Source organism: Pleurodeles waltl, chromosome 2_1 (assembly GCF_031143425.1).
Source record: "Pleurodeles waltl isolate 20211129_DDA chromosome 2_1, aPleWal1.hap1.20221129, whole genome shotgun sequence".
In the NCBI taxonomy this organism is placed as follows: Eukaryota; Metazoa; Chordata; class Amphibia; order Caudata; family Salamandridae; genus Pleurodeles; species Pleurodeles waltl.
In genome coordinates this window covers 387,438,270-387,466,115 of record NC_090438.1, presented here as the reverse complement: position 1 = coordinate 387,466,115, position 27,846 = coordinate 387,438,270, and the positions used below count along the sequence as shown (strand labels likewise).

Below are 27,846 nucleotides of genomic sequence, written 5' to 3'. Positions count from 1 at the left end.
GCAGAGTGAACTAAACACGCCTAAAAACAAAATATATGTCATCCAGTCCTATAAATGTTATATGGACATTCTAAATGTTGAAGACAAAAGAGTAGAATGGGTTGCAGATTTTGAATACTTGGGTGTAGAATTAACTAATAATATGAAGTGGCTACACCAAATGAATAGGAACTCTCTAAAGTTACATCAATCATCTGCCACTCTGAGAATGTATAAGAAATCTGATGTTCAAACCATTTCCCCAGCTATAGAAGCTTACAAGATAAAAGCCCTGAAGTCAGCGCTCCATGGCGCAGCGCTATGAAGGCCATGACAAAACTGCCAACCTAACTGTGGTTGAAAATACATTTTTAAGTTCATTAGTGAGCTTTACCGCAGAGCACCCCCTGCTTGCTGATGTATATTGATTTCAGCCCTTGCTCAATCATATATTGTGAAAACTTGGGTTGTTGGTTGACTAGGGTGTGAACAATCATTGTCAAGGTGAGGCACAAGCCAACCCTAAATTAACCTGTGAACAACCCTCTGATAGCTTAGCACAGAGAAGTCAGGCTTAACTTAGAGGCATGGCCAAGATAGAGGCCGCATCGGACGCTTTGTAGCGAGCTCCTCGTCTGGCCCATTTAACATCATGCATTTATTCTGAGGATCCAGCCACAATTATTTGCAGGCTGCTGTCTAAGTCCCTTCCATTATGACACAACACCTTCTGACATTATTGGGCATCGGACAGCACCACTGATGTATCTGCTGCCTCAGAAGAGCAGTGTTGCTTGGGAGGGTGGACCTACTGTGTGACCTGACTCGGATCGCCCTAGTGCTGCTGCAGAGATCAAGTATTTAACTTACTAGTGCCTGCATTGCAATCTCCTGGGGTGCATGAGGTGTTTGACCCCTATCGCTGCTCCTAGATATCTCCAGGGAGGAGGGTGCACACCATCTGTGGATCACCTCTGACCTGGTGCATGCTTGCCTGCAGCATGATTTATGCGGATTGAGCCGGATCTACCCTCGGAGTGATTGCTGCCCTAATCATTGCGGCCCGCTTCTCCATGCCACGCTCGGTCAGCCCCTTCTGATTCAAATTTGGAGCTCCTGTTTGCTGCCATTGGCCCAGCATGAAACCGGAATTGAAGCTGTGAGGAGGGAGCTGGGACTGCACAGCACCAGGAGGTTACCTGCTACTCGCACTCTTCCCCTGAGAGGCCTGAATAGCTTTCTTTACAATTACTGAGCCTGCACTTCTCACAGAGCAGTGACCCTGACACCATTGAATATAGTGCCTGAATCGGGGACCTGACACCTCCTGACTTCCCTGAGGAACATCGCCCTTCCCTGCTGTGTTTGATATCTCCATGCACAGTCCCCCTGAAAACACTGATCGATGCCTTACAACACACTGGTGAGGCCATTGGTGGTGTTACGTTCATGTCTGAGCCCCTCCCTCTGTTTCTGGTGTGACCTGCTGCAAGCGACTACTTGTACGCTCACCTGGTTGTCTGCAAACTATGCCTTTCTACTATCCATGGTCAATTGTGCTCTGATCCTTCGGTGCTTGATTCCTAGGTGGGGTCTTATACCTAATCTTTGATTTTGCTCCATCTTTCCTGCTTCATGGAATCCAAAGAAGTTCAGACCTACCATTGGCCAACTGAGCCACTGATGGTCTTGAGCCCCTTGCTTTAAGACAATCCCTGGGGCCTGCTATGCACTGGGGTCATTGAGACTACCCTTGTTGGACATTTGTAGGAGCTCCAGAGACCATGTGTTCACCCCCACTCATTGCCTTAAAGCACTCCCCTGAGGATCATTTGAACAGTGATACGATATAGTGAACAAATATCATCTATTCTTACATGTTCCACCTGCTTGCTCCATGGGCACGATCTCACCTCAGCACCCTTATGCATCGAAGGTCACACCTCACAGAATAATGATGGTGAAGCGCAAGGTCACCAAGCCTTAACCACCAGAACTAATAAGTCTTTCCCCACTCCCCCACCCCCATGAACCCCATATCAGCAGCCTTGAACTACTTGGAGACCACCCTCCACACCGACTCCACTCAATTTGGAAAGGTGTTGCAGGCAATTCTAGACACTAAAACTTTGTTGGAAACTAGGATAGATGCTGTCTCACTAAATGTAAACCTCCTCTGAGCTGATCATCGCATGCTGGGTGACCGAGTAGATGAGACAGAGTCCTCCCTGAGCGTCCTGAGACATACTGTCCAGGAACTAAAAGAAAAGATGAAGTTGTCCCTCTGAGGTGATCACCTTACACCATAGAGTGGAGGATGATCAGAGGGCCTCAGTGTGGAGCTCTTTATTAAAACATGGTTGATGGACATGGTTTTGGCTGGCAAGATTCCTGAGTTCTTTTCAGTGGAGAGGGTGCCTATGATACCTAGTAAACCACCTACCTTTGGAGCCCCACCATGATCCTAATATTGCTTGGCTTCTCAACTTTCCGGACCAGGATCTGGTGCTCCACTAGTTTCACAAGAAGGATGCATTGCAATATGAGGGTGCTTCGATCGCTTCATATCCTGACTCACAGTGGAGTTCCAGTGGCTCTGTTGCTTCTACACCAAAGTCAAACAGCTCCTTTGGGAGCTAAGCTTTAAATATGCCCTCTAGTTCCCTGCAAAACTGCGAGATAAGCGGTGGATGAGGAGATATTGCATGAGGATGTTTGGACTTAGTTGCATGCCAAAGACCTAGCTCATGCTCCGCCAGAAGAGTCTGGCACTGGAAAGCGGCTGACACCCCAAACATGTCAAAGAAAGTGGAAATCCACCAGGGTCTGCCCTTCTTGGAACCAGGCTGCAGAGGAACAGACAAAGGCGGTGGAGGAAGTATCACTACATAATGTGAACTGTTTTTCTCTGCTGCAGGTTGACCACCCTTGAAGTCTGGTTCAGTTTCGTGTGGCTCTGAAACATCAAGCACTACTCTTCAGAGGGGCCTAAAGGTCACTCTACATTCAGCAGATGACTTGTAATACAGGCATAGGTGAGCGCTGGCTAGTGAGTATTGTGATTGCTATTGAGGGTTCCTGTGGTGAGCCAATGTACTCTGCGTTGGTTGAATGGTATATACACAGATATGGGCCTATGCCATTGAGTGCTTGAACATGTGCCTTTTCCACACCTCAAAAAGAGACTCCAGAGTGGAAATGTTCTGCCTACTGAATTGATTATGTCGTTGGTTTGATCTTGTGGGCGTTTGGTCAGGGACTCGTATGTCAATTGATCTCATGCGGGGTTATCTTTGCAGTTTTTCTGTTGTTTGCAGTTTTTAACATTGTTCTGGGGGAATTTCTGCGCATGTCTGAACAGTTATGAGGCACACACATACAGGAGGACATGCTTCCATATATCACAGGGAGTGTGGTTGGGCATGTGTCAATTGCAATTCATCGCTGCCAACTAATCATCTATGCTATCCCACACTGTAACACGGTATGAGCATCTGCATGAATAGATTAGTACCAGTTTATAATGTGATCACATGAAATGCGCGTGTGCTTGGCATCCATGCTCATGTTAAACGTTGATACACACATTTTGTCATATTACAGGAAAGACACCTCAATGCCATTGAATTACCAGATGGTCCGGGAAAGTGGCGTGGCCATTTGTACAGCATGACGGCCTCGGCATAGGCCTGGGGTGTACTTACTTGGATCGTCCTAGGGGTCCCTTATGTACTTGACACTTATGAGCAGCTGGACAGGATATCATTATCAATAGTGGGTTTGTATGGTCCCAACTCAGGCCAAGCAGATTTTCTTGACACACTCAACCCCACGGTCTTCAGGGATCAACATTCACCTGTTCTATGGGGGAGGAGAATTAAATTGTGTGCTGGATGTGGATTGGGATTGCTCTATTCCCCCACTATGCAACCCAACCTGAATCAAGATGACACAACACTTGCATTCTTGGTTGTCACACCGGTGTGTGATGTATGGCACATATGCCATCCAGTGGACAGCAAGCATTCATTTTATGTCCCAGTCCATGACATCCACACTAGTCTGGACCTCATACTTTGCACCAACACTCTAGGTCTGCAGATTTTCCGATCTAAATATCTATCCTGTATGCTACTGAACCTCTGTTCACTGCAGGTGGGGCTCCAAAGGGGCAAGCCACACCCAAAAATTCCAACGTGGTGACTATGGGCCAAAGCACTGCCTGATCCACCATTAGAATATGACATTTTACCATGTCTATCCCACTTTGAACATAACAAGGATCAACCTTCTCCAGGGCCCTAGAATGGGACTCCCATAAGGTAGTCATGAGAGGCCTTTGTATGGATGCCACTTGGGGAGTCCGTCACACATTGAAAACTGAATTGTTAATACTGGAACGAGAGTTGCACCTCCTGGAGAAGGTTGTGACTGTCAGTGCAAGGGAAATAGGGAAACTCTGACAAATGCATAAACAATATAGGGAGGCAGAAATGCGCTTAGGTCAACATGATTACAAGCATCGATTGCCCATGTTGCACACTGAGGGACATCCCTTGGGCAGATTATTGACATGGCTGGTAAAAGAGAATCAACAACACACCCCAATTAACACTCTCTGCAGTGATGATGGTTCGCTGGCAACCACGCAGACTTTCTTCAATGACGCAATCCATGAGTATTACCATACTCTTTATGCCTCTGAGGGTGCTCCTGGCCATACTCTGACACAAGTTCTTTCAAGGGCTACAATTACCCCATTTATCCCCATTTCAGAAGGCTGAGCTAGACAAACCGATCCATCTGGAAGAGATAAGAAATGTAATGGCTTAAATTGCCAGGAATAAAATCCCTGGCACTGATGGGTTGCCCATTGAATACTACAGCACTTTCTCAGCCCTGCTCTCCCAACATTTACTAAAGGTATATACTGAAGCCCACGGGTCCAGTCAATTACCTGACTCAATGCACAAGGCACTGATTATGGTCCTCCTTAAGCATGGTCGCGGTCCTTTGGATGTGCATTCATACCGCCCTTTATCTCTCCTCAATCTTGATTGTAAGATTTTGGGGAAGGTGCTTGCTTATAGACTGCTCCCCCTAATTAGCACTCTGATACACTTGGATCAGTCTGGATTTATACCTGTCCGCAGCACCTTCCTTAATATCCATCGCTTGCTGAGACTTGTACATGATAAACCACCAGGGACCTTTGACAGAATAGCAGTATTTTTGGATAACGAGAAGGCCTTCTTTACCCTGAGTTGGGCCTTTCTGTTGTCCACCCTGGAGCAAATGGGTTTTGGACATGGGTTCTTTGTTTCGGTTCACACAGTATACTCCGTAATGTATGTCAGGGTGAAGACATAACAAGTGACATCAGACAGCTTTCCCATCCAACGTGAAACACAACAGAGGTGCAATTTATCACCATTATTTTTTGCTATGGCTATGGAGCCTCTGGCCTGTCATTTTCATTTCCATGCGAGCGAATGGGTGATACCAGAGGTAGACACTTATCATGTAGTGTCACTACATGCAGCTGAAGTGCTAGTTTTCTGGTGTGAGGTGAGACTTTGCTTCCAGCCCTGATGCAAATGCTGGACTACTTTGGCATTCTTTCTGGGCTCCGGGTTAACTGGCTCAAATCCTGCTTGTTCCCTCTTGCCCCTACAGCTGAGCTTAACAGAGGTGCTGCCCTGGCACATCACCTCTGATGGTGTCACAACACCTTTGAATATCTGTGTGTCCAGGTATACCATACCAACATAGCCCTTAAGGAAGACAATGTAGACAAAGTAATACAGTCGATCCAGGGATCCCTCCCGGTCTGGTATTCTTTGCCCCTCTTCCCATTGGGGTGGGTGATGATTGTAGAAAATGCTGGTCCTGCCTTGATTGCTGTATTTTTTTTTCCGGTGCTCCCACTGGTACCCCCCAAGGTTTTCTTCTGTGAACTAAATGGCCACATGCTCAAATACATAAGGGGGTGGGGTTGTCTTAGGGTTGTACTGACCATTGCCCAATGGCCTCTGTCGGATGGGGGTCTGGGTGCACCTAATTTTGAAGTATATTTTGCAGTGGTGCAGCTTCAATGGCCTAAGCGCTGGCTGAACGCTGCTTCCTGCCCCAAGCAAACAGCAGTCCGTGAAGCCTTGGGAGAGACCGATATCTACACTTGGCTGACAGATTGTGACCATCATCTCCGACAAATAGCAAATCACATGCAGACGGCTTGTGAGTGTTGGCAGCAATACGTGCATGGCAGAAATCCCTATATTCCCTACTCATCATCCATTTTTTTAAAGTACCGACCAGGTGTCCCCAGACTGAGTGGAAGACACGATTTGACACCTTGGCAATTGGAGGCAAATACTTGATTAGGTGACCTTTTCCTTGAGAGGATGTTCATGTACTTCCCAGCTATCAGGGATAATTACGCCATTAGGGCTGTACGATTCTTCACATATCATGCCATTCAATGAGAGGTGAGGTCCACCTGGAATGTGGGTGATGCAGAACCTACATCCTCACCTGTTCTACATGTTCTTCTCACATTAGAGGGTGTACACAGCACTATACCTACTTTGTACTCAACATTACTAGTGGGCATGAAGGGTCAAACAGTAGCTGCTATAACTACTTCCACAACCACTCACGGTTAAGTCATTGATGCAGGCTCTACAACATGTGAAAGATGTGTCCTGCAATCCCCACTTCCAATACACCCAATTTAATTACATGCATCATACCTATCTTTCCCCACACCATATAAAGCGCATGCTCCCCAACTCAAGGTCAGAATGCCCGTGCTGTAAATTGCCAGATGCTAACTTCTACCATACAGTTTGAGAATGCCCACCACACAGGTGTCATGGCTTTAGGTTATGACCACTACGACGGAACTCGCAGTTCATACATTACTACCCACCCCTGAATCCTGTCTATTAGACCTTTGCACCAGAGCCAAGGGTGGTAAACACTTGCACTGCTTTATAGACCTTACCTTCATACTCTTCAAATAAAAAATAGCAATGTCTTGGAAGGCAACCGCTGTACCAGTTACACAGAAATGGCTACATACACTCTTACAATGGGCATGGGCAGAAACCAACATAATAAATATGTTATGCTCCAGAGGAGTGGGAGTGGCAGACGAGGGGAACTGGACACCTATATCCTCAACATTGAGGACAAAAATGACACTCGACCGCCATGAATAGATTGTGTCAGGAACTGATTGTTATCATAGCTTGTGTATAGTTGCATTTGGATAAGATATAATCACTCCTACTCATGAGATTCTTGTGTCTTCCCCACCACTGACATGGTTGTGTGTTGTGCCAGTTAATAGAGCAGATTGGCCACAATGATGTATATCCTTGAGTATTCCATGTCACACCCCGTGCACTTATATTATTTTATATTTTCCTGTATCATTACCAGGTTGTAGATTATTTAAGAATTGCATATTTTGTAGTTGGCAGTCACACATTACATTATTTATGTTTTTGTACCAGGTCTATCTTGCAGAGATCTCCACTATTGTTGCCTTAAAAAAATTATAAAATCTAAAAACATAACCTATAGGCAATGTGTACATTTTTGTGCAACACTTCAAACTGTGATAAAATGGCAACACAACAGAAAAAAGGATCCCACACCATGCTAATAAAATAGAACTTTCTTCAATAAATAAAGCAAGACCAACACAACAAAACTCCAATCAGTAGAACTGGAGATATTCAAGTTTAAAGTTTTAATAAAAATAGCACCAAAAGACATAAAGTGTCAGCTGTAGATATCTGGCTGCGATAGAACCCGGGCCTGCTACAGTTATCCAGTTAGGCCTGCTGAACAAACCACCTTCATTCCTGGTTTGTGAAGCACTGTGAGGATCCATGTAGAAGATGCGTTGTGCTGCCGGAACAATGCATCGGTTCTGGAATGTGGTGAGGCTGCAGTGCAATATCCTGCCGCATCATTGACAAAGATCCAGTTGACGAGGGCTTGTGATGTGAAGTCCGGTGCCAGAGATACGTTGTGCAGTTGGGCCGATGCATTAGTTCATAAGAGCTGCAAGTCTGGCATTGTCGTTGTGGTTGCTACCAACTACTAATTCATCACGCAGCAACAGTTCAGTAGACAAATGCGGGTTGTGGCAGCAATGCAGACTTTGTGATGGTTGCAATCCACGCAGCAGCAAAATTGCGTTGGTTCTGCTCGGTGTGCATCCTGCAGCAGAGGAGATGCGTCAATTCTGCTGGATTCACAGAGGATCCACATGTCCAGAAGTGAACTGAAGAGTTGGTTTCTGAGGTCTAGTATGTATATCCAGTTGTGCCATTGCAGTGGGAGAAAACATTCTAGAGGTTTCCCTTTGAAGTCCTCAGGCATCCTGGCTTCCCTGACCTGGATCCATACTAACTACAGAAGGTATGCAGCCCTTTGTGTGGAGGCAGGACACAGCCTAGCCAAGTGTATTTTGGACTGTGGCCAGCTCCTCCCTCTCATACTGCCAGTGACAGCCCATCTAGGCACACTTAGGCTCCCTATTGTGTGTGGCTGTCTAGGAGGAATATACAAAGCTGAGCTGTCAGCTACACCTGCCATGTGACCGAGGTACAGGCTACAGGCACTAAATGGTTACGTCAGAAAAATGTAAACTTTCTAAAAGTGGCATTTCACCACAAGTTAGAATTTTACACTAGGATTCCAGGGACAACAAACAGGAAGGGGGTAACTATTTCCATTTAGGAATTACACTTATAAAATGTAATATGGTAACTCCAATGTCATCATATGGGAGAGGTATGCCTTGCAGTAGTAAAAATAAATATAACAGTTTTTCACTACACATGTGAAGCTTGAAAGTAAATGTTCTACTCTTTAAATTCATTCCCTCCTGCCCTCCAGGCTATCCAAAGCCCTACACCCGGGGTCACTTATATGTACTTAAAAGGAAGGTTTGCACTTTGTAAAGGGTTTACTTTGCCAGGTCGAAATGGCAGTTTAAAACTGCACACACAGGCTGGAATGACAGGCTTGAGACATGTTTAAATGGCTACTTAGGTGGGTAGCACAATCAGTGCTGCAGACCCACTAGTAGCATTTAACTTACAGGACCTGAGCACATGTAGTGCCACTTTACAAGGGACTTTCAAGTAAATTAACTATGCCAATTAGGTATAATCCAATGTTATCATTTTTAGATGTGAGAAAGCACAAGCACTTTAGCACTGGTTAGCAGTGGTAAAGTGCGCAGAGTTTTATGGCCACCAATAACAAATTCAGCAAAAATAGGAGGAGGAAGGCAAAATGTTTAGAGGTGACCCTGGAGAGAGGGCTAGGTCTAACACATATATCATAAAGTTAAAATCTCTGCTATACTGGCAGAGATTTCAGTTTAGAGAGGGATTGGGCCCAGATAGGTCTGCACTAAACGAAATTTTACGTACCAGTAACTATTTCATCATCCCTTCGTTAGGCTATATAAAAACAACGTTCTGTGAATTAGGATTAGCAGCCTTGGGAGATATCCCGGTCGAGACACAAAGGATGACAAAACCTGTCCTTAAAGAAAAGACTCTTGCACTATCTATGAGAAAATTAATTGCATGATTGTAAGCATGGATCTATTACAAATAGGTTTCTGGACCACAAGTACACACTATTATTTGAGTTTTTTTCTCGAAAACACAACCTGTTATAGATCAAAGCACTTATATATGAAATTCTGGTATGAAATCCAACCAACCATGAGGCTTTGTGCAAAATGGGACAAAACTAACATTGGAAAAGACTTGTCCAGCATGCGAAAATGAGTCTAAAACTGAAGCTCATTTGTTCTTCTTCTGCAAAGCTTACACAGGGGCCCACGGAAGAGATGGATTTTGCCATTTTGTTGTATGCTGGGAGAGAATCAACACTCGGAAGCGCTGACAGTTTTAAGAACGAGAAATGATGAAGCCATAGTTCATAATGTAGCCAAATATTTGAATATTGTATGGATCATACGAAGGAGCTTCCATCCTTTAGCTAATTGAGTATTTTAATATTGCCAGTTTTAGATTGATATCCATATTGGAGTACTGTTTGGATAAAAGTGAGTAAGGTAGCTCTGTGATGTGGCTAGTTATAAGTTTTCACATCGGTTAGTATGAGATTGACATCTGTGCCTACTGTTTTTTTTATCGTATCTATTGATGAATTTTAGTTTTAACATTTTTTATGCTACTGTTTTATGAAGAACGATTAACAGGTTTTATTTATAATGTTTTATGGATGTTATTAATATTTTGTTATCCAAAATAAACGTTGTTGTTATATTTCTCTGCAGCCACAAGATCCCATTACCTTTCATGGTCAATTACCTAACAACTCCCTTTCTCAGGCAACTGAAACAACCCATCAAAACCTGAACAGGGTAACTAATTATTGTAAACACATGGAAACAAGAAAGTACACATATTGATAATACGCTAAACGTGAGGTAGATCAGCAAGTTAGGTGCTCAAAGTTGATACTTAGGGGCAGATTTACAAGAAACTGGCGCATCAGCACTGATGCACCAGTTTTCTTGCGTCACCCCTGCCCCACTTAACAATACCTTGGGTGCACCATATTTACAATACGCCGCACCATGGCAGTCGTTAGGCCAACACTGTCAACATTTTTGACGCTATTGCAAGGGGTTTCACTGATTTCAATGGGTGCGTCATTTTAACACTTGCTTTTAGCAGGCATTAAAAATGATGGAAACAATGGTGCAGTGAAATCTTGTGGATTTCACTGTGCCATTTTTTTGGGGCCTCCCAGCGCCAGAACGCCCTCCCTTGCATACATTATGCCTGGCATGGTCATAATGTGGCTCATGGGTTTGCAAAGTAGCACAAAGCATGGATTGCACCACTTTGTAAATATGGTGCTGCAAAAATGCTTCTTTACCGCCACATTAGCGTAAAAATAAATTATGCTAATATGGCGCAATGGAGCGCTAGGGGCTTGTAAATCTGCCCCAAAGTGCGATCCACTCACCAATAGATAGAATCCTAGCCAGGTCATCAAGTCTTTTCATCTTTAAATCAGTATATTGAGTCATAATAACACCCGCTATTTATAAAACTTAAAAATAGCAAAAATGGTAGAAAGCACTATATAAAGCATGCTTTTGCTGTTACGAATTGGAAACCTGGTAGTTCAAATCATGAAACAAAAACACATTTCTTTTATAAATAATCCCGTAGCGTTTCGTGATCTATGGCAGAATACTTTAAGAGAGTTTGAAAAAACGCAAAAGCTGAATGACTTTCACCTTTGTCGCATGCGTCCATGTCCTTAATGAGATATTAATATTCTGTCAATTAAGTATGCAAATTGGGGAATGGTATTGAGGGGTTTGATGTACCTGAAGGCAAAATGTGTCATTCTGCAATATTCTGAAATTAATCAGTAATTATTATAATTGCATGAATATGTCCTTCAAATATTTTTGTTCTTTTTTTCCCTAAAGGAAAATAAACATAGATGGTAATCCAAATAAACTCAAAGAGATAACAAATACATGGGAAATATGCGATAAGAATTTTGATTATGTCTAAAATAATAACTATGAGTAATTTCATCAGGGTATTTTTAGATAGAATAAAAACACTTATCAGTGCAATCCACTGTGCTTTTTATCATACTAAATATGAAATAAAAGTTGTTAGAAATGTGTTTTTCACATTGATTGTATAAACATAAAAAAGGATTACTTCAGTCGGTGTAATTTTATTAAGAAATGTAGTAAAGTTAGATCAATGTATGTGGGCGTGTCTGTGTGTGTTTGTGTGTGGGTGTGTGTTGGTGTGTGTGCATGTGTGTTTTGAAAATTAACAGCATCATGATGTGCTAGAGTAACAAAAATGTGGCCCTATATGGCACATTCTTATCATGCCCTTCGTGTCCACTCATTCATTCAGTTCTCATGCCATCTTACAGATCTTCTATTTGGGCAGTTGCTCTTGTCTGTGAGTGTCCAGACAGATAATTTGCCCCTAAGTGTGCTGCCCTGATACAGACTGAAACGTTATATGGGTTTGTGCACTGCTTGTTCCAAATAATGCAATCTACATTCCAAATGCAGAAGGCTTAGTTTTGATGCCAGTAGTGGAGGTAAGAAAAACCCTATAAACCCATTTATAAGGACATTGTTTCATTCAGGTGAGATAAGGGCACCCCTGTAAAGCACCAGGGGGACTCACAGCAGGTTTTGGTAAATGTTTATAGGGTTACCTTCATATGTTGAGGATACTGGGCTGACTGTCTCTACAGCAGGGGCGGTGCCTCCAGTAGGGCATTGGGGCATTGCCCCACTGATTATTTTGGCCCTTGCCCCCACAATAAATGTATTAGTAAAACATTTTTCATAAGCGCATTGACTTTTTGAGCATGTAACTGTGATTAATTGGAGCGAGGAGCGCTCCTCCTGAGGCAGCCAGGCAAATCCCAGCTGGGACTCTTCAGCCAGTGCAGGCCTGAGATGGGTGGGGCTTAAAGTTGAAACACTGTTGCCATTTTCCAGGCAGTCAGTCTCAGTAAACGTCAATTCAGTATTCCCAGCACACCTAAGTGTGCATGTCTGGTTGGATGGCAGACTTTCTCCAGTCATCCCGACCTGCGCACTAGCAACAGGGCACATTAGTGAGTATGGGCGTGGCTCAAAGCTGCAGCCACAGTCTCAGTAATGAGCGGTGAGGTCCCCGGCCCCAGCCAATCCTGCTGCTGCAGAAACAGCAGGAGCAGCATTAGGATTGGCTAGGCTTAGATGTGGGGTATTGTTATTCCTAGGTGTCGCTCCTGAAAATGAACGTGCACGCGAGGCAGGGTGGGAGGAGGCTGTCTCTCTCCCCTCCTTTTTGATGCAGCACGAGGAGAGATAGGTCAGGCCACGGCACTGCAGGCGTTGGTTGCTAATCCATTGATCCATTCCTAAAACCTGAGTTATTTTGAGTTTCCACAGGTAAGTTTATGAGTTGGTTTAAGTAATAATACAGTACGTCATCGTTGAGTATTCAGTACTAGTACACTGCACAATGACAGCACACATTATATTCGATATGATATTTGCACTTTGACCGACTGATGAAATAAATAATTGTCACTGTGAGTGTGACTGTTTGACGGGAACAACAAAATAAGGGATCATGTGACGGTTATGATCAAAAGAACCTCTGGCTCCGGGGCAGCGTTAGTGTCATGGTTTACACTTTTCAGGCTCATTCAAAAAAAGTTTCTGAATCCATTGTAATCAGTTAAGTTCCTGGTTTTAATAATGTGTGACTCAAGGCTTACCTTATAATCTTAGTCTCCTGCAGTGCTCTACCTCCGAGGAAGGAGAAGCTGGCAACGGCAAATGGCAATATGGCCTTGTTGGTGTGCTTGCATAATATGCATAAGTGTCATAGTGCCGGCAAGGGTCACATGTACTTCTTCAGTAGCAGTAGTACTAGCTAGCTACTGCAGCACCACGCACCAGGTCCGCCTTGCTGCTGTTGGGAATATTGATGCGGCCAGCGCGGTGGTGCCGCGTTTGGACTGGTCGTTATGTTTTCAGTGGCACTGGCAGTGGAGTTCAAATTTGATATGCAGTACATAATGTAACCCCAACCGGCGGCAAATATTGTTTTTGTCTTTCTACTTAGTTAGTATAGAAAGACAAGAACTGTAATTAGCGCAGGAGTTTCAGCACTTATGCTGTGCGGCAGTGCCACATTTTGCTACCATTGAATATGGCAAATACATGTTCCCAAACTTGGAGGCATACTTAAGAGCCCCCTAGCACCATTCCAACTCCACATTAGTGTCATTTTTTGATGCTAATGTGGTGTTAGAAGGACAAAAACTCCAGGTCATATTTACAAAGTGGTGCTATGCATGCATTGCACCACTTTGTAACCCTTTGCGCTATATTATGCTTGCACCAGGCATAATGTATGCAAAGTGGGCGTTGCCCTGTTAGGGGGGGTCAAAAAAATGTTGCAAGGAAATCTAGGAGATTTCCTTGCGCCATTTTTTTCGGCACTTGCAATGCCTACTCAGAGCAGGCGTTAAATGGAGGCTTCCATTGTGTACATGGGCCTCTGGGTGCTTTGCAGGATTAGCGTCAGAATTCTTGATGCTAATCCTGTAACGCGCCGGACTAGCATAAAGAATTCTGGTGCTAGTCTCCTAACTACTACCTTGGTGCACTGTATTTTATATACGGTGCACACATGGTAGCATTATGGGTGCACTGAGGGGTGCAAGAAAAGTGGTGCTGCACTGTTTGCAGCACCATTTTTCTTAAATATGACTCACTGTCTTTAATTTAATGAAGTTAACAAGTCATTGCGCTTGCTACGTTGCAGACTGCTTTGCATTCTGGGAAAGTATTTCTAAGATGTATGCCTTTCATGACTTACACAGCCAGCAATGTATTACACAAAGGAATAAAAATAGGATTTTTTTTTAGAGGTTTAATTTTTGAAGAGGATTAAAAGAATAACAATGAACACATGTTAAAACTGTTGTGTGATGTTTTATATGATATGTAACTCAGGAAAACGGCAATTATTTTGTCGCCAATTGTAGCATTTAAATTCCCGCAAAATAACATTTGAAACGTGTGTGCTGTGATGAAACACCAGCCACCAGGACACACCCCAATACCTGTTTTTTACAGCAAAAAAAGTTGCTGCCAGACAGGCAGCAATATACCTAATGAAAAATAGAGATTTACTTCTTTAAAGAAAAGCACATTAAGCGAAGCACTGAATGAAATGTATGTTGTGGATCCAGCCAGAAGAAGAGGTCCTCTTGTATTTCCTTGCAGCTACCTACACCATTATCATATGAAATCTCTTTATTGATGTCATACCTACACTTTCACAATTGCCTTATTAACCTTCTTGCTCTACTTAAAAATGCACCATTTTCCCACTCATTTTCTCAGGGGGAGAACCCCCCAAGCCCCTCTAATGAGAGTTGGGCTCACTCCCTACGCTCGCTTCCAAAAGGTCATTCTTCCCAAACTTTTATGCCCCATCACTTTCAAATGTCACCAGACGCCACTGCTCTACAGCACGGTGACAGTGAATCATGTCTGATCCATGAAACTGTGAGAAATCTCAACCCGAGATGACCAAAACCTCAAAAAGTCCCTCCACTCCGTAAAGTAGGTCTTACTAGTGAACTCTGCTCCTTATTTGACACTACATTCAGAAATCTGATGATTTTCCCTTTTCACCCCACTCCTAATCTAGCCCTACATCTTTTATATGTAGCTTTGAAAGACAGGATCATACTTTTTTAAAGGTTTGCAGCATTTAACATTAGAAATAAAAATGCTACCCCACAATGGGGTCATCAGTGTGAGAGTCTCACGAATTCTGATTCCGAGATATACAGTAATGCTGCACAGTGCACAGTACAGTTTTCCGCTAACACATTTTACCTGGTAAACCTGGCAGATTATATTTACAAAAAAACTGCCTGGCTTGTTAGAAAAGCCCAGACAAATCAGTGCAGAGTCGCCGATTTTTGTAGCACTTCCCATCAGCAGAAATCTTAAAATAGTGCATTTAAGTCAGTGTCCTGGAATTACCAAACTCATGATGCTGGGTCTGAAGTTGCAATGAGCCCGTTTAACTTACCTCATCCTATCCATTTGCTTTACTAATCTCACCCTTGGCTGGTTGTTTATAGTTTTAGTCAAAGAGGACGCTGACCACGTGGTATCAAATCTTCATAAAAGTACAATTTGAAGTGCTACAGAGAGAGAGTAGGCTTTGGGTAAATCCCCATCAGCCATAGACTTTCATGTGTTTTTCATGATTTGTCATTGCTTAGATGATATGTCCATCAAAGCAAAGACATTTTTTAGGATGGTTTCATTGCCCAATTTTTGCTCCCATTAAGTTTTGGTGATGCGGGCATCAAGTAGTCTCCTCACCACACCGCAAATGCTATAGGTATCATATAATCGAAACCCAGTGCGTGTTGTGTGGGATACTTATATAACAACATATTAAATGCCAATGTGTGCCTTTGTTGTTTAGGGAGTCTGTCTGTGTACGTGGATGCTTACCTCTGCTGTAATACACAGTACTATCCACTGATCGCCCTTGTTCTTTTTTTGTTTCACTTTGTTGTCATGATTACGTGCTGTTGGGTTTACAGTTTGTTTTGTTCCCGAATTTGGAATCTGCATATACATAGGCATTTCTAAAGATGCAATTAAATGTCTAGCCTTCTGTCAAAAGTGTCGAATATGTAATATTTTACAGAGTGTGTCTTTTAACTTCGCAGACTACAAATCAAGCGATCTTCTGGCTCATTTTCTTGATAGAGTTCTTTTAGGATACAGTTTAACTCTGCTGGTGTAATCTATTCAGTAAGGAGGCTCTACTCCTAGCTCCCATATTATTGTACGCCAGGATGTTGCCTCATTATGGGATTTTCGCTTTAGGCCATCTAAGGGAAATACACAGAGTGTCACTCAAATGCTACCAACAATTTCTCCTAACAAGACGCCAACCTTATTGGCTATGCTCAGTGCTTAACTTGTGCTTGTTGTTTCCGGTGCTAAGCACCGGTACTTATTTTTGCGGGCCGGGGCTTATTCTTCTGCCTCAAGCATTCGCTGCGAGCTCTTGTAGCAAAAGACACATATGGGAAAGACGGAGGAAGAGAAAAGCGAAAAAAGTAACAAAGTTAGAAAGCAGAAACCTGCGAGAGAGAGCTGGAGGGGCAGGGTGTGTCTGTAAATAGATTAAAGAGGCCCGAGATGTCTTCAGGGTTACCCTGCCTCGGTATTCCGTGTTCGCACATGTAATTGCAGCAACCGCGTGTTTCAGGGGAGCGCTTTGCACACCCGCACCTTTTTATTTACAAATTAAGCACTGGCTATGCTATTGCTTGGCATTCATGTAGCAATGGCACTTACTACATTATTTTCTTGAAGCCATTTTCTTTTCTAGCAAAATTACCTCACTGATCACACTACTCTTAGATTTCGTGTGTAACAGTCAAATAACTTCAGAATCGTTTCCATTTCTTGGCGATCTGCTCCTAAAACATGACAAGTAATTGACTAAACCCAATTGATGCATTTTACTTATACGTATGGCTGCGGTATAAATGTGTAAAACTACACAGGTGGCATAAGACTTAAGTATTGTTTATGGGCCTCTGAATGGCATTAAATCCCTCATATGGCATAATTATTTAAACCATGGCTTCTGGACTTCACTACAGACCTGAGCTGCTGTAGGTTAAGAGCACCACAACAAGTATATATTAGAATAAACCTTTCGGTCATGTTTAAAAGCCTGTTCCAAACTATAGTCAAATGGCCCCAAAATGTGCCATGAAGCTCACAAGGCTTAGATGAATAATGTGTAGAATGGAATCCAGCTAAATAGGAGGTTGGCAAGTCTTGGAAGAATTCAAAAAGACATCTTACTCTGTTGCCTTTCTCATATTGTAAAGGTTTGCTACATAATGTTACTCTAGCAAGGGTTAGGCAAACACAGACTATTCATCTTTATCCATTCAGTTAGCTGTTCAAGATCTAGGGGCATATTTATGACCGGGTTGTGCCATGCTTGCACCACAAAACATGGTACATGCATGGCGCAAACTACTAAGTCATGTTTTTGAAGCCACGAAAGCGACCTTGCATGGCTTCGAATGGCTTCAAAAATATGGAGCAAGGCAACGCAGCACAAATCGCTGCGTTGTCTTACTCTGCCCCAGAGAGGCATTCCATGGGACACCCACACAACTCCCATGGCTTTTGATGCATTCGCAGATTTACCAACCCTGGTAAACCTGGAATACTTCAAAATCCTACTCCTCCCGAGGTGAGACGTAACAAGGAAAAATATCTCTATTTCTCCCTGTTTTTCCTCTTTCCATCTATGCTGCAGAATGCCTCTCAGGATTGCTTACGTGCAGGAAGGTCTTCCTGCAGAAAAACAATCCTGACTGCAATGCAGTCACCCTTGCACCAGCTGCAAAGGTACCTGCATTGGGGCTAGGCAGCCAAAAGGGCGCCAGCACAGGGGGAAAGGACATGAATGCATTGTACTGGATAAATGCAGCTCATTCTTGCCCTTTCCCTATGACACAGGGCAGTGTAGCAAGGTGTCTTGCTGTATTGCCCTACGCTGCAAAGCCCATAAATATGGGCCCTAATTCATTGACATACTCAGACCTTTGATATGAATGACATAGATAATTTCAAGATAGTTGGTCCCTTTTGATTGAGCCATGACAGCATCATAGGTGGGCTGGTTGGGCAATTCTCTCCTGCAGTGACCTGAATAGATTTTCCTGAGTCCAGAACTGATCTAGATAAAGTGCAAACGACCCCCTCGAGATGTGCTATCAGGCAGCCAGCCTGGCATAAGGCTAGGGGACGTTTTAATCACAGGATCATCAACCACAACCTATCTGGGCAATGTGAGGAACGAGAAGTGAACCTCAACTTTCCCTGCAAAAGCAAAGTCATGAGCTCTGTGTTATTTTGTTGTTTGTCTGACAAACGCAATGTAGTGTAGGGCCTTTGGCGTTTGTCCGTTACCAGCTAGGCTGGATCCATACCCTCTGGGGCGTAGACGAGGAACAGAACCAGTTTTATTTGATTCACCGGTGGAAAAAAGGAGCCCCAGTTAGAGGGGACAAATAGAGCTCCTGCAGCTGAAATAGTCTCATTTCGTTCTTGATAACCTCTGAAATAAGGTATTCTGGGATTGTTTTGACCCGCTATCAGGCGAACTGATAAAATGTTAGAAAGGGCTATTTGTGGACACTTACTATGGACAGGCAAAGGGTGCTTCATCAGCCACTGATGAGTTACTATTATCTCCTTGATCTCTTACCACCTGTTCTCAGAACAGTACTGGATGTCAAGAAAATAAGCCAAAAAAGAAGATGATGATGATGAAGATGAAGACTAAGAAGTAGAAACATGTTTGCTGTCAGCCTTCAAGACAAATAAGCCCTTGGATCATGCCCTGCCTTGTGCACAGGTTTCAGAAAGCTGCTCTCAAAGGCTTGAAGAACATGGTCATCTGTGAGCCGCAGAGAAATCTTGGACAAAAGAGGTCATATTACTAGAAGGAATCAGCATGCACTGTGACTTTCACTGTGGCCCTAAAGAAACAGACACAGAGAAAACTATGTCTTTCTTGAAACAGTGACTTGCATCCCCCAAACTTAATTCTAAAGATTCAGAAATGTGGGGATATCCAGGTAGATACATATGTTTTGCCTCACTTCTTCAGAGCCTAATAAACCCTTTTTTAGAATTGGCAGTTCCTAGTGAGCTTAAAACTTGACTTCTGACTCCCTTGCTTAAAAATCCTCATTGGAACCTTTAATAGCCAGCAATGACAGACATAAAGTTATGGAGAAGTTAGTTGCAGCCCAACTACAGCTTTGTCTGGACTCCCAGATCAGCGTGTTTGCCTTTCCATCTAGTGAGTGACTGAGGTCTGAGACGGAGAAAGCAATGCTGGGACTGTGGAAGGAGGTCGGTAAGAAATTGGGTCATTAGCTGAGAGAGGTGGAAGCCCAACTCAAATAATAAACACAATCCTTGTCAGTGCAAACCACAAAAATCATTGAATAAACTTGTGCTTAAAATCTGGTAGCCTGGCACAAAAGCAGTCAGGTTTAACTTAGAGGCAATGTGTAAAGTATTTATGCAGTACTCAAATAGTAGTAACGTGAAAACATAGCACAAGAAAACCCCCAAACTAATTTAGACAGGTAGAGGAAATTCTAATAAATAAAATGACATTGCAACAACAAAAAATCCAATCAGTAGAACCGGAGTTAAGAATCTTTAAAGTTCAAGGTGAAAACAGGGCCGAAAAGCACAAAGTACCAATCATGGTCATCGGGTCGTGCTGGATCAGTGTAAAGTCACAAATTCAGTCTTACTGCGATAGAGCACCAGTCGGATACAGGGACCAAGTTCATCCCACTGAACAGTTTACCTTCGTGAGTCAAAGTCCATATAAGGAACTACAGGTGATGTTCGCATTGGCAGTACCCACAAGGAGATCACTGATGGCTTGAGGTGCATGTCAGGTGTCATGAGCAGTCGCTTTTGGGGGCAAATAGTCAGACGGCAGTGAAGCTGCGTATTGCCAGTTGAAGCACACTGTCACTGCTGATGCGGACTGTTGTGGCTGATGTAAAGAGCCGTCACTGCTGGAGGTTTGCACTGGCAGGAGTCACACACAGTCGTTGTTTGATGCAAACAGTCTGCTTCAAGATGTTAGACCTGTCAGTTCTTGACATTGGTTCCCGTATCATTTTGGCTTCTGATCTCCTGTTTGGATCCCCTATTGCACTTCATTTTTGCTGGCTTTAGGACTCTGGGAACTTTAGCACTGCTGACCAGTGCTAACGTGCAAGTACTCTCTGTCTAAATTGTACTGGTGATTGGTTTATCCATGATTGCCATATTTGATTTACTACTAAGTCCCTAGTATTGTGCACTATGTGTGCCCAGTGCCTGCAAATCAAATGCTGCTAGAGGGCTGCAACAATGATTGTGCCACCCACGAGTAGCCCTGTAAACATGTCTCAGACCAGCCACTGCAGTGTCTGTGTATACAGTTCTAACTGCCAGTTCGACCAGGAAAGTGCACCGACTTGCCAGGCCCAAACCTTCCCTTTTCCTACATGTAAGTCACCCCTAAGGTAGGCCCAAGGCAGGATGACAGTTGGGCGGTTTATGAATTCACTCTAGACAGTCACACAAAGGGAGCTGAGGTGTGTCCTGCATATCCTGATGGGTCATCCTGGGGTAGAGTGGTGGGAGGAGCTGACACTTGCACCTGAGTGGGGCTGTGCCTCTCCTTACACAAAGCAGTCTCCCCCTGGAGTGTGTCTGGGGCCAGGGCAGGAAAGGCAGGGTCTTGTGCACTACAAAGACTTTCCTTTGAAGTCTGCCAACTTCAAAGGCAGAAATGAGTATAAGTATTGGGCCTCTGAGACCACAGCTTTAGAACACTTCTGGACTAAGGACATTCTGCTGGGAAGAAGAACTGGATGCTGTAGGAGGAACTGTCACTCTGCCTGTTGCTTTGTTGTGCTGGCCTGCTGCTTGCTGTCTCTGTCCTGGGAGTGAAAAGATTGGACGTTGCTTTCTATATCCTGCTTTCCAAGATTATCCAAGGGCTTGACCTGAGCTTGTTTCCATTTAAGAATTCTCAGGGACATCAAAGACTTCATCTGTCAGTGCCTTGACTCTTCTGCTGAGAGCCCTGACTTGCCAAGTGGTGCCAAACCCAGTTCCTTAGCCATCGGAAGTAGAAACTGGTGTCCTGAAGAAGTAAATCCATGCATCAGAATGTCACGGCTGAACATCGATTCATCGATTCGCTTGCGGCTGAATAATCAACCAAGCACCTGCCATGCGGCTGACGAATCAATGCAGCGCTTGTCTTGAGATAGAAGAATCAACACAGAGCCTGTAAGACCGACGCAGCCCCTATTCCACTGCAGCTCTATCATCACAGTGCCTGGGTCTCATTTTCGCATTGAACCCGCACCTCAGCAAGGAACCGTGGCTGTGTGACCAGAAACCGAAGCATCTTCTCGCCTGCGGGAAGAGAACCGACGCATCACCTCCCTGCCAGTAAGGAACCATTGCATTACCTCTCCTGCCAGTAAGGAATTGACGCATCACTTCTCCTGCAAGGAGAGATTCGACACATCCCCTCCTCTGTCAGTAAGGAAGCTAAGCATCACCTCCCCTGCAAAGTAAGAAACCAACGCATTGCTTTGTGTTCCGGTGCCTCACCTCCTCTGCGGCCTGCATTGTCTTTGTTTTTGACACATCCCAGGTACTCTGTGCTAAAAAGAGACAACCATTGATTCCTCTGGATTAAGACTCTGCAAGTTTCAAAACATTATGGCCCTCATTATGAACACGGCGGTGTTAACTTCCGTGTTCAGGCCGGCGGTCATTTCATTGACCGCCAGCCCCCCTGGGATCCTGCCGGCTGCATAATAAACATTTTGCTGGGCCGGCGGGCGGAAACATTGTTTCTGCCCGCCAGCCCAGCAGAATGCCAGGACAGGACATTGTTGGCAGCTCCACTTGGAGCCGCCGTCAATGCCTCTGTGCGGCAGGTGCAGCTGCACTCATCGTGCAGATCACTGTCCGTAATTCGGGCAGTGACCTGCGCGATGGGGCCCCCAGGGGGCCCCCAAATCGCCCCAAGATACCCATTCCATCAGCCTTTCCCTGGCAGCGTGAACCGCTGGGAAAAGGCTGGCAGAATGGGTATCATTATCCGGAGGGCAGCGCTGCTTTCAGTGCTGCCCTGTCGGATTGGAATACACTGCCCCGCAAGCGTTTCCACTGGCGGTGTATTCTGCGATGGGGTTTAGGGTGATCCATTATATGGCGGTCTGGGCTGCCATGCCGGATGGCGGTATTTACCACCACTGCCAGCATGCGGCCCAGACCACCAGGATCATAATGAGGGCCTATATCTTTGCTTGTGTATGTTGGATTTTTGTCATTTTTGTCTTGTTGTATTCAGATAAATATTGGCTATTTTTCTAAACTGATGTGGAATCCTTTTGTAGTATTTTCCACTGTGTTACAGCAAGAGAGAGAGAGAGAGAGAAATAGAGAGAGAGAGAACGTGTGTGTGTGTGTGTGTGTGTGTGTGTGTGTAATACTTTATACATTGCCTCTGAGATAAGCCTGACTGCTCATGCCAAGCTACCAAGGGGGTGAGAGCAGGGGTTATCTTAGCTCTGTGACTCCCTTACCCTGACTAGAGTGAGGGTCCCTACTTGGAAAGGGTGCAAACCACCGCCAACTAGAGACCCCATTTCTAACACATGAGGTGCCTAAAGACTCTGGATTTTCACCTTTAGTTCAAGAGGAATGCACTTTGATACCAGCAATGGTCCAGGACTTGGGAGACACCTCTTAGAGATCATGACTCCCTCCAGCAGAGGCCAGCAGAAGGGCTCAGGCAGGTCCAGGAAGGTCAAGCTGGTGCTGGTCAGCTGGGCAGCTGCGAGGAGGCTCTGGAAGCATTTGAGTTCCTGTAGCTCAAACAGGAGGTCAGCCACTGACACTTGTAGTCAGTTCTGGGGAGCCTGGAGTCCAGGACAGCAGGTCCAGTCTCCTCCAGATATCAGGGCAGCCCTTCTTCTGAATCTTTCACAGATCCAGGAGTGTTTTGGTGTGAGGTTGTGAAGGTGCTACTTGTATACCCACTCCATCCTTTGTGTGTGGGATGCCCTCTTTGTGCAACCTTCCCCCTTTCCTGCTTTTGGATTTAAACTGTCTAGAGTAACAAAGGGCAGGAATGTTGCGGTTTGAGCTACATGTGTTAGTCGCAGAGCAGGCAGCCTTTAGAAGGAAAGGATTAGCAAAGCCCTGAGGCTTACCTTTTCAAGCTCAGGAAGGCTGAGTACAACCCACAGGACATCTTGCTCAGGAAAGGAACACCCTGCCCACATCTAAGGCCCTTTTGTCCCCATGTATGGAGGGAATACACAACACACTTCAGGAGAGCTATTCCCAGTCATGCAACCCTGGACACTGGCAGAAAGGCACCATTGGTGTGGGTATGAAACTGCCAGCTTTCTAAAATTGCAAAAAGAACAGATGACGGACGGAATGCTGAACGGTGACAAACATTCACAGATTTGGGTCTAAATCTATTGTTTTGTTGCTTTTCATGCCATTCCAGTTTGGAACAAGCCATATGCACATCAATCTTGACCCTGCTCCCCAAAGAAACAGTCTAGCCTGAACTGCCAAGCAAGGTCCTCCCTTGGTTGATAAAGGACATGTTGCATTCCTGATCCTCCTGGGCCACTCAACTGTTTTTATCACCATGACAGTGACCACTTAATAGGTGATAGCACCACTTTTTTCTACCTGGTCCACACCCTCTCTCCCCAGTAATATTTCATATTTAGCTATGCCGGCTGTTTGATATATTATTAAGTGTAATGGTAGGATTCAATCATACACACTAAAATACAAGTATAAATTAAAGTAACATGAAACATTACGATCTTCATGGAGCTATAAGAATGTCTTCAAACTTCCCAGGATTAGATGTCATCTACCTATTTGCGATTATAACAATTCCAAAACTGAGAAAATCTTTTTTGATCAAAGGGGAAGACCACTGTTTCTGAAAATCAATCCTCCTTACCCACTGGGCCAAACACTCAGATTTGCCTCAGGGACAAAGGTTTGGGGCTTTACTTAGATTTGGACACGACCTTCTAAATCGAATTTGGGTTAAAAAAACATGTTTTTCATTTAAAACAATAGTGTTACCCCTCCTCTTACTTTCAGATTAAATATAATGGACATACTATACGAGCAGCTGTCAACACCTAAACTCTTGCAGTTCTATATATACCGGTTTACCGACTAACACGATTACAGACATCAGCGGTGCAAAATGATGCAGTTACACAAACATTAGGTTTGTGGAACTGGATCATTCCTCAGTTCACAGACTGTCTACACTGGTGCCCTCCATAACGGTGCATTGTTTTCAAATTCCGCTGTCTAGTCTTTGAGTGCCTTCGCCATCTGACCCCAGTTTATCTCATTGATGTACTACATCCATATTGACTAATTGGCACACTTAGAACCATCAGTGAAATGTTGTTGACATTGTCTCCTGATAAACTCTGTTGCAAAGGAGGAAGGCACTTATTAGTCTTTGCAACAAAATCAAGGAACAGTTTATCAAGAGGCCCAGAAGCTGGCTAAGGAAAATGCATAGCAAAATGACTATCCTAACTAGTGCTGTCCCGCTGACATACATTAACCGACGGCCCTGTGGTGGGTGGACAAACAGGTTGATGATTTGCCGTGCTAAATATGGCAGACGAACCATGAGTTTGGTGAACTTGGCATCAACCAAAATCTGAATGACCTCTGTAGAAGCATATCACGCATCCAACATTTAACTCTGGAAGTTCCATTGGTCTGAATTTGTTTAGGTGAGGTGTGTGGAAGTAGTAAAACTGAAACCAGAAGGATAAAGATGGACTGAAATAGGGTCTGTGATTTTAAAAGAGGGCATTGAAATGGGGAGCCTGGGTGGGTCCATAAGCATGGAGATCCCTATTTTATGTAAAGCAGAGATTTACAGTGTTCTATTGTTCATAAAACCATGAGGCTTTTTCACCGGAAATGCAAGACCTTATGTTTTCTGGCTAAACCTGTGTACACTTACCCTGAAAATAAAAATTGTCAACTGTATATCATCATCAGGTTAAAGGTTAGGTGAAAAGGTAGATTTCATCTTCATATTTCTCATTTTTAATTCTTGCTAATTAAAAATGCTATTCCAAACTCTTTCTCATATGCTTCGCAGAATTACGACTGGGTCATCAGCCATTAGTTTAGAATTGCGTGGTTGTTGTCTGTGTTTTTTTATGGACCTCTTGTGGGTGTACACCTTTTTCTCCCTGCTTCCTGTCACCTACACCTGCAAAACGAACGTGCCTGATTTTGTGCAGTAATAATTGAGATAGTGCGCACATAAACAGTTGCTAACCCTAGCTTGATGTATCATTTTACACATGCATTTCCACACGTTTTATTTATAAGCAGAAAGTTTTTATGGGTAGGGCACTTTCTTCACTGTTGTCATTTTTTGGCTATTCTGTCGGGTCTAGTAGCTAACAGTCACCTGCGCTGAACAATCTTGGGGCCTACAGCTTAACTCCTCAATACATTTAAGTAGATAATGGAATGACTTAACATTTCAGCTTGGACAAAACTATGTACTCGTTTTTTTTAGTTTTTTTTTTTAGTAATCCTTTGCAGTTTCTAGTGAAGCGCTGCTCTATTAGCAAGATGACTTCAAAGAGATCAAGTATGAGTGGTTTCTTCAGGTCGTTCTTTCCCTACCTGCTATTGACATTGTTCTTTTTTCTGTCGTGCAGAGGGAAGTTGGACTGGAGCTGGATCATATGTTGGACAACCGGGGGTTCTGCTGCATCCACTGCCGCCGCGGACAGAGATACTGCCAGCGCGTCTGTGAGCCCCTGCTCGGCTTCTACCCCTACCCCTACTGTTACGGCGGCGGGCGCGTGATCTGCCGAATAATCATGCCCTGCAACTGGTGGATTGCACGAATGCTAGGGCGGGTGTAGAGCAGCCTGCCACGCTGTAGCATTCATAAACCTTATACATTTTCCATTTTATATGTGTATATATATTTGTTATGCTCACAATACACGAATGAAGTTATGTTGAGATCGGCGTTGTAGTTAAAGGCAATAAACCATGTATGTGCTTGCAAATAAATGGGGTTTCTTTTGTATTTGTTATATTAATGCTATATCAACGATTAATAGATTGTAAGCAGTCAAGTGGCGAATACGACTATTTAGAGAGTTTGCCTTTTTGTAATCACTGTAATCATTGTACTGAGGCTATTTCAAATTCGTAAACTACAATACACTTGCACAGTGTAAGTATATCTCGTCGCCAGGAATATGTGAAACTTAAAGCCCGTGTCATTGTCGGGCCTACCACCATGGGCAATCTGCGTTCAAGTGCCATAAATAGAACAGAATGATTTGACTTAATGCGAACACGCTTTCAGTTTGCAGCACCCATTTTTTTGCTGTATCTCGGCAAAGAACATTCTTTCACACAGATTGTGAATTAGATATAATTAAATAAATTCCACTGGTGTTGATTTAATTTTACACCAACACATATGTACCATTTCGGAAGTGTGGCAGCAACATTCGAACCCGGAAGTGGGCTTGGATACCTCGAGCGGCATATAATGCATTAGCCCAGTAAGGATAATTTTAAATGCTGCATCAAAAGTTGCTTTGTCTTTTCAAACTCGTGCAAATGCAGATTTTTTTTCATGTCAGACAGACCGTGGTGGGTATTTGAACGAGACGGTGGGTGACCAAGTAATATGAGTCAATGTACAATTTACAAAACACATTACCAGTAATTCGCGCCATGCTTAGGAGGAGAACAAAGGAACAACACCTGCATAGGTTGTTATCAATAAAACGTTTTTTTTCTACAATACAGTAGTACAGCCCAGTATCTGTTTGTTGTGAATGCCGTCACAGATGACAACCAGAAGCGCCTGGAGGTGTTCAGTAGACACATGTGGCTTACATAAACAGGAACACTCGATATTCACTAGCACGGGTTTCTGCTGCGCCGACACTGTATGCATGTCAGTGGTATCAATAAATAATAAGGCGTCCTAGCGTGAACCAGAATTAAAGAGATCAATTCACATTTCTACCTGCAGAGCTACAGCGGGATGTAAATGGCCCATCCCCGGGCTATGTTTTATCAAACGGTGAAAGCATGCGGGGCACAGGAACTTTCCGATATGCTCTGGTAGACAGGTGTTCTTTACAAGATGCGAATCTGATGTCTCTTCATATGAATCTTAGATAGATGTATTGTAATATGAAGTACGGAAGTGTTTTATCAATATGCTTCTTAAGGCCTCAGTAGGATTCCTCAGTTGAGCACACTGCATGAACCCATTGAGAAGCGATGAGCGCTGGAAATAGCAGAAACAAACCGAGGACCATATTTTCACTATAGGTCTTTAACTTGAAGCTTTGGGCACTGTTCACATCAAATAATTCGACTGGGCAGTGGTACAGGATGAATGATATTTAGGCTTAGCAAACACCTTTTCGGTTTACTAAAATGATATGCATAATATACGAACGTATACCTCGTTTAACTAGCCCCTTTGACCCATTGGTCTGTTATTGTGTCATTCATATTTTTCCTCCCTCCACTCCGGTATGGGGCAGTGGGTT

The 27,846-nt window shown here is 43.9% G+C and overlaps 1 protein-coding gene across 1 annotated transcript in view; it reads left to right on the top strand.

Moving 5' to 3' along the window:
* Positions 1 to 27,083, top strand: part of TNMD (tenomodulin) — a 526,931-nt gene extending 499,848 nt beyond the window's left edge. Inside the window, exon 7 of the mRNA XM_069213032.1 lies at positions 25,972 to 27,083. Within this exon, the coding sequence (XP_069069133.1) occupies positions 25,972 to 26,181 (210 nt within the window). The 3' untranslated portion in view covers positions 26,182 to 27,083. The remainder of the gene's footprint in view (positions 1 to 25,971) is intronic.
* The last annotated feature ends 763 nt before the right edge of the window (positions 27,084 to 27,846 follow it).